General features: G+C 37.7%; 1 protein-coding gene across 1 annotated transcript; it reads left to right on the top strand.

Annotated features, from left to right (window-relative positions):
* The first annotated feature begins 978 nt into the window (after positions 1-978).
* Positions 979-11,806, top strand: LOC139129589 (kin of IRRE-like protein 2). Its single transcript, XM_070695234.1, has 6 exons — positions 979-1,327; positions 2,431-2,742; positions 4,614-4,916; positions 5,874-5,924; positions 7,152-7,196; positions 7,774-11,806. Exons 1-6 carry the CDS (start codon positions 1,270-1,272, stop codon positions 7,845-7,847), a joined length of 843 nt encoding a protein of 280 aa, XP_070551335.1. The 5' UTR covers positions 979-1,269; the 3' UTR covers positions 7,848-11,806.
* Positions 11,807-12,807: the final 1,001 nt, after the last annotated feature.

The following is a 12,807-nucleotide window of genomic DNA, read 5'->3' as shown; positions in this document are numbered from 1 at the left end:
AAAAAAACATTCATAGTTTTCACCGTTACTTCTATCATCACATGGCATGTTAATTATGCAAATAAGCATGAACTATGCAAACCACACTCACAAAATCTAATCAGTTCTTGCCATTAGGAGGGAAAAAAAAAAAAATAAAAATAAAGATAATGTGCTGTTCCGTGAACATGGTTTTATGTTTTTTTTCAAAATATTTTTATTTTTAAGTATGCGTTTTTCAGGGGTTCAGGGTGGTCAAACACTGGCCACCACATTTCCAGAAAAACGGATCATACATATAAAAGGGGAACATGAAAACCTTCCTTGTTCAAGCAAAAATCAAATGAACGCGTGATTTTACGGTTTTTTTTCTTTCGTGTTTTTACTTCAGTGTTTACGTAGCTCTGAAAAGTTTAGGGTCGGCAGGTAAAAAATAGGCAAGTCGGGTTATCGGAACAGCAGAGTTTTTTTTGTTCGGCCTTTAATGATGCCTAACTACCAAATCTGAGTTGAATCTGTTCAGGAGTTCGTGAGATATCTTGTAAACAGACAGAAAGGCAGACAGACGTCGAGCGCGTGAGCAAAAATGATGTTCACACAGCAGCAGTATACATAGCTGTGATCTCGCAGCGGTGTCGTGGTATCAAGCGCATCGATCGCGCTCTGGTCAATGAGCGATAACCCCTTGACCCGAGCGCGATATAGACGCCACAGCCCCGCCGTGATCTACATAATATACAGCCGTATATTAAAGGCTAGCTCATTTCACTGACAGGGGTTCACATAAATTTCTTTGTCAGAAACAATGTTTGTCAAAATGTATTGATTTAGTTCGTCAAAGAATTATTTGCTATCCCTCTCTAGTTCGTAAAAAGATTCCCCAATTCGTCATTGTTCGTGGCGATCGTGGTTTCCTTTACGCCCCCCCCCCCCCCAGCGCCGCTTCGTGCTTTCGAATCACCGGTGCCGATGACCGACACTGGTACCTCCCACGCTACGCAATCGAAACCAAGAGCCGTAGCGCACCTATTGCAAAAGAAGCACACATACGTCCATGTTTCCGCAAACAGTACAAGTATCCTCGGCACCCGACCCTAGATTGCTGTATAATCATTACATGTCCGGCATTTTTCTGTGAAACTAGGAACTGTTTTCTGACCTACGTTTTGCAAGACTTCATGTTTTCGGGGTGGTGGACATTCTCCTGCAGATAGTAGGTAATCGAGACTGAAACCTCAGAACCGTGGCCGTGTACCTGTGTTCGATTGGCTCAGCTATGTTGGTATAAAGATGAACTGGTATGGGTTTACACTCTACATGCTGTATGTACTTCCCTGTGTGCTCGGAGGTAAGTTCCATTTACTCTGTTATTACGGGGAAAAAAAAAACGTACGAGGATGGGAACCGCGTCTTTGCGTAGGCGGTCACTGCACCATGGCTTGTGGTTCGATACCCGGAATCGAACTATAGTCTACTGTCAGTGTATAGGCGGTGACTAGTCCTACGAGTATGGCATGGGGGGTCGCCTACGTGTCCGTCCCCAGGGGTGGGTAGGCGTTTTGTCGTATTGATAATAGAGGTTTATTCTACCAAACTTTGGTGTTTTGGTCTTGCACTGCCCTTGACAATCTTGCAGTAAACGTTTTATCAGCATGTCGATCTATCATCTAACCAGTTTGATTGCCTAATTCGCCAAGCAAGAAAGGTAGTAATTTAGTCTATAATCTGATGAGTTTGAGTGCCTAATTTGCCAAAGTAAGCAAGGGTAAATTACTAATCTGTGGACGCTGTCACCAGATTATCACCGGATTAACTTTGACAAAGTCACAACGAACCATGGATGTATTTTTTACATCCATGAACGAACGCACCAGCAAGGTATGACTAATAGCGGGAACACTGTTTCTTGCCGTGTTTTCACTAAACCTTTCAGGATAGAGATGTGTACCTGTATGAAATAATTCCTGAAAGCTTTGCCATAAAATATGAATGATATCATGACATTAAGAATTGCCGCTATACACAGCAGCTCCAGAGCACACTGAAGCCATAACGGTACTCTACCAATCAGAGAGAATTATGTGCATTATGTTTTTTGTACAACTCCCCATAAACAAATTATTTTCAGACTCTATAGCTATCACAACTTCTCTTTTCACGTTTGGCCACCTACAACTTGCTTTGCAACTCCCCCCTCTCGATATCAAATGGTGTACCCCTTGAAATTGCTTTCCCTCAATTGACATGTGATGAAAGGATCTAAGTGCATGCACGTGGTAAGATAATTTATTAATGCTTAAATAGCACCATTGTCCAAATGTATACACCTTACACCTTTTACTTGCAAAATATACATCAATTGATTGTAAATCTATACAAATAATGTGTAAACTAATTGTATAATTATAATATAATTATATCACATTTCTACTGCATGTTATTCATTTACAGGCCAACTGAGCTGGAATGTCATACCACCTGATGTGTGTGCAAGACTGGATAGCAGAGTCACATTGCCATGTGGGATACATGGACAACAAGCCAACCCATCATGGTTACAAATAGAACCAACCAGGCGACTTGTCTCACATGGATTTGAAGTGGATTACAAAGCCTGCGGCACTTGCAGTATCACTGGGGATCAAACTCAGGGACAACACGACTTGACAATTGATCCAGTGTCAGACAGAGACATTGGCACTTGGAGGTGTGAACAGTTTGGAGCTCATCCTGCTTATCATGACGCAAAAATACTAAGTACAGGTAAGCTGAGATTTAAAGGTGTAAAGTCACCTGTAATCTAAATGCCAATATATGGTCAAAAGGGCATTCCTTGGTATTCAAAATGCCCATGTGAGGGCGCTGTTTTTAAAAAGTGGCCACCTGCTTAAAATCTTGCACATACATGTAGGTGTGCAGTGTTTTAATAATAATGTACCAAAACAGTACAGAGGTAATTGATAGTGACTTTGGTAGTCGAAATGATAAACAAATAAAAGTCAAACTCACGTCTAATTATTGCTGTGTGGGCAAAGTGGGCAAAATATGTAAAGATAATATTTTCGTTGTTGTTCATCGACATTCACTTGCCTGTTTAACCCTTTGAACCCGGCTCGGACATAAATGTCCGATGACGTCATAGAGTACCAGGGGGTCAGGGTGCAAAGGGTTAAGTTAGTCAAAATAGGCAACATGTCATTATTGGCACAGATGGATTATAATATGAGGAAGAATTTTGTTTTCTAAAAAACTTAATATGTCAATTCAGTTTCATATTGCTGGCCCTGCAATGGTGCTACTGGTAATTGAAAGAGAAATGTGATAGGTGGATTATTGCTTCAGTTTTCTGACAAAAGATTTATGTTATTGCCATAATATATGGGTTTACGGTGTGTCCCCTTGCAGCACGTGACAATTTGCCCGATGGAAAGAGGGCACATAAACCTATGTATTCAGGCAGAAATATTTTTATTACATGCCTCACAGTTTATGCTATATGACATATAATTACATGCAGGGCATTCTCAAACAATTTTACAAATATCAACTAGTATCAAAAGAAATTGATACCCTTTAAGTGCTGTAATATTTACCCACCAAAATTTGAGTGCAACATTTTACCAATTTTTATGAAGATTTCTGTAATTTTTAAAATAATTTTGGATTATATGAACATAAAATCATGGGCTACAGTTTTTTATCAAACTTTTGGCAAAAATCTGAAAAAAATTTAAGATAACAAAAATTGACATTGGCGCTCAAAGGGTTAAAAAAAGTAGTGTGCAAATTTACATCTAGCATTAAGCGTAGCTACCTTTATGTCAAAGGGCTTCAACGGACCGTTACTGTGGAAACTAGTCCTTACATCGTTCATATAGTCTGCTAACTCCCTGGATGTTCCGATTCAAATCAATGCACTGATTTGATCTCACATCGAGGCATGTAATAAGATTTTGTTAGTTTCCTAAAGGGGTAGTAGGTGTGACTTTTGCATGCCAATTGCACGTTCTTCTTCGGCTCCGGAAATCATACAGAAATACCACCTCGTTAGCTTGTCAACACAGCATCTATACATGTACATGTAGAATTCACTTTTATTGTGTACACTTGAATTCTAGTCTGGACTAGAAGTCACTTTACAACAAAGATTAAATGTACATGCTGAGTTGACAAGCTGAATTCATAAGAGAGTATGTGCCTCAAAAGTAAGAGACTTACACATTTACTCACACTTCCTCAAGTAGTCTTACAACTACTGTATTCTCTTTCAAAATCAAGAATAAAGATCGAGGGTCACCATGCAAACTTGGTATTAGAGAAACAAATTCCATAAGCTTTACCGATATTTGAAATTCAAAATGGCCGCCACCCCTGTGTTCACTCTATGGAGAAAAAAAAATTATGGATTTTCATAGAACTATGACAGTGAAATTTTTTCGTACACCAAGAGCTTAAAATGAGCTCCTACAAGAGGTAGATCAGGAAAGAATTGTAAAACTCAGAGAGTCGGACTCTCTATCCCCAAGGCGCATTCTACCTTAAGTTAATACAGCAAAGATAGAGAAAAAAAATCAAACATTACAGCTACCAGTTCTTTAGGCTCTGACTCCATGGTTTTCCTTCTTATCTGCCAGAACCGTGCACTGGTGCCAGTATGAGTGTGGTAAGTGGAGCCACACATAAGAGCGGACGAATCTTTGAAGCAGAGGCAGGCAGCGACGTTACGTTCTTCTGTACGCCACTGGGATGCCAGGAATCTTGTACTTCCGTCATGTTTTACAAGGATGGTGTGGTTATACCGCATTCCGGTGATGGCCGTCTAACTGTTCAGTTTAGAGTGCCCAATGAGGAACATAGCAGGCATATCATCTCGTGTAGAGTTCAGAATGACATAATGTCGAGTTATCGGGAAGAAAACATTACAGTAACTGTTGGTTGTGAGTATACCGGTATCTGTCACTGAAGAGACATCAATACTTATAATGTACTCCCTCGCAGACCAGAAATGAATAAAAGGAAATTTTGCACAACATTGTAATGTTTGAAGCAAAGCAGAGTACATTATAGATGGAGTGCAAAGTTTGCTTGAGTCCATTATTGGCTGGGAGGGCCCCGGTACATTATAGTTATTATTTTATAGTTTTGGCAATATGCCAGTGAATGTAGAAAACATCTGGGGCCACAATACTGGATAATTGGATGCATTATCGGTTACAATCTGAGAGTATGACATCACAAAATTCACTGGTATTAACAAAGCTATACTGTAATAATGAATGATGATGAATCCATGTCAGGGGTATCCCTCTGACAGCAGAATTAACCAAATAATCAAAGATATGCAACTCATGCTCATCAAAATAGATATATTCACATGGGAAGGTTATTTCCAAACAGTGGCAGAGACAACAACAGTGGCAAAACCTGCACTCACGTTAGTCAAACATAATACAGCTACGGACAATAGAACCTCTGTTTAGCTGCAGTGACAGACAATCAGAAAATGACATCACAGAACTCACTCGCATGACCTATCTGTCTATGTGTGACAACTGATTTAATGCCTAACATGTGATCAAAGCACTGAAGCATGACTTACAGAGACACAACAGATCAGAGCGTTACATAGAGATACAAAAATTATCAATATGGTGGGGGATAGAATTGCCGCAAATGCCATAACGAACCACAATGTCATAATTCAAGTACACCTTTGTTCATGAAATGCTGAATGTTGCTTGCAGTGAAACCCTGTATTTGATATCACCATTGTTTCATTGTCCATTTTGTTCAGAACACACTCTGCATTGTGTAATTTGCATGTCACCCAAGCTTACCATTATCATCTTTTTGTATCTGTGATTGACGTAATGTTTCACTGCTTTCAATAACAGATGATGATGACATCACTAAACCAACCCCTGTCCATGAAGACACTGAACAAGGTAAGGGAATGTTATTATTAACCATAGGGACGATTTAACCTGTGCACCCCAATTCAATTGCAGTGTCTCAACACTATCTCACATCTGCCCCGGGGAAAGAAATTCGGGCCTTCAAATTTTATCAATTTTCTTCTGACCTACCACTTGTGAGGGCTCATTTTAAAGCTCTTGGTGAAAGATATCAAGTAAACATCCTTGAGTCAATATAATTTTTTTTTATTAGTCTGTCAGAGATACAAATTTCAAAGAAAAACCTTTTTCAGTAAAATTAATCTCCAAAATGACACAATTGAAAATCAGCTTATTTCTCTATACTAACAAAACAAGATTTTTCTTTTCATGAAGAATTAGCAGATTATATTATTCCTTTATATAAACAAAGGAATACCTAGTTATATTTATTATTAGCTACTATTATTATACTGTATTACTTTTATCTTTATTGGAGAAAAGTTTGAACTTATTTTTGTAACACACTTTTAGTGCCACAAATTTGATGTAAATCCTATATTTACCAGCAAGCAATAAAATATTATCATATACAGATTTTGACATTCACATTGCAGAGATTAAGTATTGATGATGTCATGTGTTACAGTATTCAGTGACTATAGTTCTAGGTTAGTCATCAAGCTAGCATCAGCGTCTGTTCCTGTGTACTCACACACAGACATTACATTCAATGACCCGTAGAAAGATCCTTGACCCCTTTTGATAACAATGGATTGGTGCTAAACAGTAGCAGTGAAAGGGTGTGTTCAAAAGGCAATTTCTTTTTAACTGTGTTGGCAAAATCATTTCATTGACTAACCAAGGAGAAGCATACTATCCCCACCCCACCCCCCACCCCCCAATTGCTGAAAAGTACTGTGATCAATGCAACACTAACAGTGTAGAAGATGAATAACACTATTTGTGAAATGTGAAGTCCCAAGGAATATTTTTCAGAACAAAGCCAATCTTCCACATAACACTGCACAAACCAATTGATATTTTTTTTAACAAAACAAGAATTGCAGTTTAATGATTAACTTGTAAACCATACATTTTAACAGTTATGTCACATAACCAAAGAAATATCTAGTGATATTGTTGTATTAAAAATTTACCCTTTTTTCTTTCTATTTAAAACTTTTGTTGCTACAAAATTGATGTAAACCGTAATTTACAAGCCAGCAATTAAATGAATTTTGTGTGTCGATTCTCACTATGTTTTCCTCAATTTAGTAACAGATGATGGTGACATCGTGAACGACAGAGACCCTCAACAAGGTAGGTGAATGTTATCATTCAATCTAACCTGTACCGGTACACCCCTATTCTCTGTGAGAAGGTCCACGGTCACCTTTTGATAGCAATTGGTTTTGAGCTGAATCATGGTGGTGAAAGGGTGGGTTAATAGGCAAATTCTTTTATCTTTGGACTAACATGTTTAATATTCTTTGCTGTTTCTGGCTTGTCTCACCCATGTAACAATAAATGAAAATTTGCCTCGGCGAAGTAACGGACAGGTACAAACATCCGGAACCCCTCAAAACAAGTGCTTAGGTGAATATCCAGAACCCCTCAAAACAAAACTGTACGACATTCGCATTCCATAGTTGTCCAACCAGGTATTTCTATGACAAAATCATGTGATAAGATACAGGATGTATTTGACATGCATGGATGCCCATACCGTAGGTATTTGTTTGAAACTAGTGACATGAACACCAGTCCAGTAAGGTAGGGCTCACTGCAGTCTCATAAAGTATGGGTATCTTTTGAATGTTGACAATAGAATGTAAAAAGAGAAAAGGAAAAAAAATACCGGTGCATCCAACAACATTTTACTGTTAAATGTTTGCAGTAACTTCCCAAGCAACCTCTGTGTTCTCATCTTGGATGCTGTTGCTGCTGTTGGTTGCAAGGCTGTTACCCTAGATCTGCAATGTCATTGCCAGGGACAATCAAAGTTCCAAGTTCATTACCTGAAGAGCGGGTACTTGAAGACAAGTGGTGTGGGGTGCAGACAAGGAACAGTAATAAAAGTACTATTGAAATAGTACATGTACTGGCTACGACTAGGGAGCTCCTGCTACGCTGAAGATTGAAACTTTGTAAAGTAGCTGTGTTTCTAGTCTATCAGTGCTGTGTCTGGAATTTACATGGTATTTACATGACGAGGAATGAATGAAGAACATTAGCCGTGCATTCTCTGTCCACTCTTCCACTGCTATGATAAATTGTCAGTGCAGGCATAGAAAATAATGACTTTAATGAGTTTTAAAATGTTTTGTCTGCAGTTACAATAACCACTTCCCGGGCCAACGGATGAGCTTTGGCACGAAGGTGCCATGGAATAGCAGTATTAGTCCCTATTCAGATTATGCTGACATCAGCAAATTAAATATTTTTATAATATTTCCAGTTTTGGTACTACACCTATGTGAACTTGGAGTAATCGTGTGACTGTGTACTGTCCACATGTAGTATAAATGAATTATGAATGTTAATAATAATTATATTTAACTTTGTCAATACCCGGTGAATTTTTTTGCGTCATCCCCCAGATTATTACCGATCATGTATATGATTATCCAGCATTGTGACCCGGATGTTTTCTACATCTACAAATTCACTGGCATTGCCAAAACTATAAAATGCCAAAACTATAAAATAATAGCAATCATGTACCCCCTCCCAGTCTTTAACGGACTCAAGCAAACTTTGCACTCCATAATGTACTTTGCCTTAATGTACATTATGTCGTGCAAAGTTTTCTGTCGTCCAATTTGGGCAGGGAGGGGGTACATAATTTCTTTAATAAATAAAACTTTAAATATATATTTATATGGAAGATATCTTTTAAAGTATACCAGGTATATGACTTGTAAAGTTGTAATTCTGTACAGCAGATTTTCCTGCTGATGAAAGTTTGGTGACACTAGAGTACACTCTCGGAAACTAGGAGTTAAAATATCCACTACCGGTAAATGCATGGTATGACAGATGTATATTGTAAGGACTGTTATATTGTATATCAGACGAAGAAAATGCACTTCAAAATGCGAGTATTTTAACTGTAAATTGTGGTAATTTTGTGAAAATTTGTATTCAGCATGTCAACTGCAGTGTTCTTTGTACTTCCACTATTCAATTAACCCTTTGAGCACCAAAGTCAATTTTTGTCGCCTGTATCAAAATATACACCAGTCAAATTTTTTCTAAATTTTGCTAAAACTTTGATACAAATCTGAAGCTAATAAAATGTGATGTTCATTTGGTCCAAAATTGTCAAAAAAATTAGAGAAAAATTCACAAAATTGGTAAAATGTTGCACAGTATAGTTTTGGTGGGAAAAATTGCAGCGCTCAAAGGGTTAAGCTAGCTTGTGCTTCAAAAATTAAAAATTGAACTTATGCGCAAACTTTCCTCAAGCAAACTTTCAACCATTGTCTTTCAAAATCAACGGTTTTCTACTAGGGAAACAAATTTCCGAACATGTATTGACATTTGGAATGGCCGCCATGCCTGTGTTTTCTCTATCGGAGAAAATTAAAATTCCTGATTTTCAAAAGCCAGATAAATTGTATCTACTCCATGAGCTTGAAAGTGAGCTCCCACAAGTGATAGGCCAAAAGAATGTTTTAAAATTTTTTTAGTCCGAATGTCTGTCCCAGTGGCACATTCCATCATAATTGGTTTGTCAATGAGATTTGTATGTGAGCAATACACATTTTTGCAATATATACCAATTATAATTATGTCAGTAATAATTGCAATGATGCATTGCTTGCAAACAAAACCCTGCATATCTAAAAAAAATTGTAGGAAGCTCATAGGCCTGAAGATGATGGGGCTACTGTTGACTTTGCAAGGAAATTTATAGCCTTCTGAAAACCAGAGTAAAACAGATCTGGTGAAGGTGTACAGAAAGACTACTGGTATACAGAGACAAATGAACAGAATGAGAGGATTTTTGAGTTTTATATTTTTGAATTCAGATATTGGAAAACCTGTAGTGAAAGATTTTCCATTATATCTTGATGTACATAAACAGTGATGAAAACTCAGGAAATTGATTGAAAAATAAATAAAATGCAAATCACAGATTCATGTACATGTAGAATACAGGTATTAACACCCAAAGAAATAACTAATAGAATCAGACACCACTGACTCTGATGAACCCTTTGAGTGCCAAAATCAATTTTTGTCAACTTCGGAAAATAAAACCCAAACATTTTTTTATCTCCGTAGTATTTTTTTTCAGAAATTTTGATAAAAATCTGAAGCCAATAGGAAATCATGTCAGCTCAGTCAAAAACTGTTAAATTATTACAGAAAAATACATAAAAATTTACAAAATGTGGCACTGAAATTTTAGAGGGAAAAATCATGGCACTCAAAGCCTCAAAGGGTTAAGCAAACTTAATCAGTCATATCATTAGCATAAAAATCCCTAGTGACAGTTAACCTGAAATTTCTGAGAGGAAATTTGGCAGAGTGACAGGACTCTGATTTGTACAGTTCAAAGTTCAGGTAACAGCCAGGTCACTTTGCGAAGTGGTAGAATTGCATCATTTCAAACGAATTTTTCTCTTGTAAATATGTTGTATCTTAGTATTTTGTACATTTTCTTGCCATTTGAATAACAGTACTAATAGAAATTACAAGAGTACTTCTCTGTATATAAGACTACACAGACAACAAATACAGTATTTTTGCTAACAAGATTTTTCTGTATATAAGACTATAGAGACAACAATACTGGTACAGGACTTTTGTTCACAAAACCATCAGTGTAACCCTCTTCTTAGAACATTTCTGAACTCACTGAGTCAAATAGGGAACTTCTGGACATTTGCTTGTGTTAGTGATATGGATAAGTATGTGTATTCAGTTAAATTTACTTGCGTCAAACATCACTTTTTGATCCAGTGACAGCTCAGAGGGGACACTGATACCCATGGTACATATATATTTTTTTAAAATCCTGGTATTTTACTGGACACACCTGTACTTGCAGGTCCAATAAATCAACTACAGTATGTCATATTTATATTTTTGTACTTTTTCTACTGTACTCAAGAGATGATTTATTTTGTGTAATTAGCTGATGTTCTGGTGATACTCATCAGAGAGATACCATATATTGATAAACCAGTATGTTGGCCATTTCTTTTCATTTGCATTTTGTTCATTTGCATATTGCATATTTGTGCATTGTACAAATGGTGTTACTGTTTAGGTGTAGGGTAACTGACCGGGCAACCAACTGCTGAAAGGTCAATTACTCTGCACATTCCAAGTGCTTCGCCTGGTCACCATAAAACTACATCGATCAATCTCCGAGATCGTGATTGTGATATTATGATTGTGATTGGTTCACTGAAGGAGGCCATTATGAAAGGCTTTGTTTCATTTCTTCTCTGAGGTTGATGTAAGCGGCAAAGCCATAGATGATTGTATTGCCCAGCATTAGCACTTTTTTCAGCCTAATCAGCCGCCATGTCACTACGAACAGACATTCTCGGGCTGCCATGTCAACAGGTCTACTTGCGAGCCAGCAGCTATTCATCACAACCAGCTCTTCTGCAATATCACTGTGGGCCGCACGGTAATCACAGTACCGTTGACTTAATGCCAATTGCTGCCCCAGCCCTTGGTCGAGGACTGCATGCTTGCTTTGCTTTGAATCTCTTAATTCGTACGTACATTTTAACCCTGCCATCAGCCGAACTTGCCGAATTGTTGTAAAGATAGAGAGTGACATTGTTTTCATTGTTATTATATTGTTTTTAGCTCATATTTGGTTTTATTTCATCATTATTATGTTTAGTTTGTGTAAGTCCTTTTTTGTTGGTATAATTAAAGGTTGTTGTCCAGTTGAAATATAATGCATTGTGTCTGTGTGTGTGTGTGTGTTCAACATCACTCTGCTTTCCGAATTCTATTCCTGGCTGTTCTGAATTATAGTCGCTGTTGTTTGAGGATTTGCAACCATCTTGTGCCTATATAGACCTAAGGGCAAGCAAAGAGAACTGAAAGTGTATTTTATGTGTTCAGGGAACTGACAGCTTGACAAAAGTATACAGCTTGTCATACCTACTGAAGGAAATGTACTGAAGGGGCTACCCAGGTCATTGCACTGTGGTACCACTTGACAATACAATATATTTCTGTATTTAATATTCATTTCAAGAGATCCACTACAAGTAAAAACACATGTATTTCTCATTTATCACATTTCAACACTAATACTAATTGACAATGAAGAGCAAAGTCAGTTGGTTATATTTCCCCAGAACAACTGTTGGCGTCTCATCTGTTATTTGAATAAGAGCTAAACATTGACAGTACAGCCATCAAACAGTACAGAGTGAAATCCTAAATGCACTCCATGTATTTGTTTGAAATTCACCTTGCACTTGTGGTTTACGAAGCTCCATTCAAAGCATGGTGGCAACCTGGCAACTCCACTCTGCTGGTAAAAGCTATGCCAGGCTAGACTTTGTGCACTTGCCAAGATAAAGTTTTGAAAAGACGAATGTTTGTACTAGATTCAGACCATTGTGCACTGACTTCAAAGAATGAACAGTGACTAGAATATCACCTTTGTCTGCGATTTATTTTTGAACTGTACACTGAAACTAAGGTTTTTGACCTGGTGACCCCCTAGCACACTGAAACTAAGCCTTTTGACCATGTGACCCTGATAACAAAGGAATTTGTTGGCCCAGCCAGCATAACTGAACACTCCCAAACAGCGCGAGGTGAATACCCAGTATGACTGTAGGTTATTGATCAGTTTGTTGAATTAATGGTGGAGAGGCCACTACATAGCCAAACAAAATCATGCTTACAATGGTTGATGATTCCTGAGTGTTCACGGAAAGAG

Source organism: Ptychodera flava, chromosome 3, assembly GCF_041260155.1.
Source record: "Ptychodera flava strain L36383 chromosome 3, AS_Pfla_20210202, whole genome shotgun sequence".
Lineage (NCBI taxonomy): Eukaryota > Metazoa > Hemichordata > Enteropneusta > Ptychoderidae > Ptychodera > Ptychodera flava.
The sequence above is the reverse complement of the archived record's forward strand: the minus strand, read 5'-3'. Positions and strand labels throughout refer to the sequence as shown.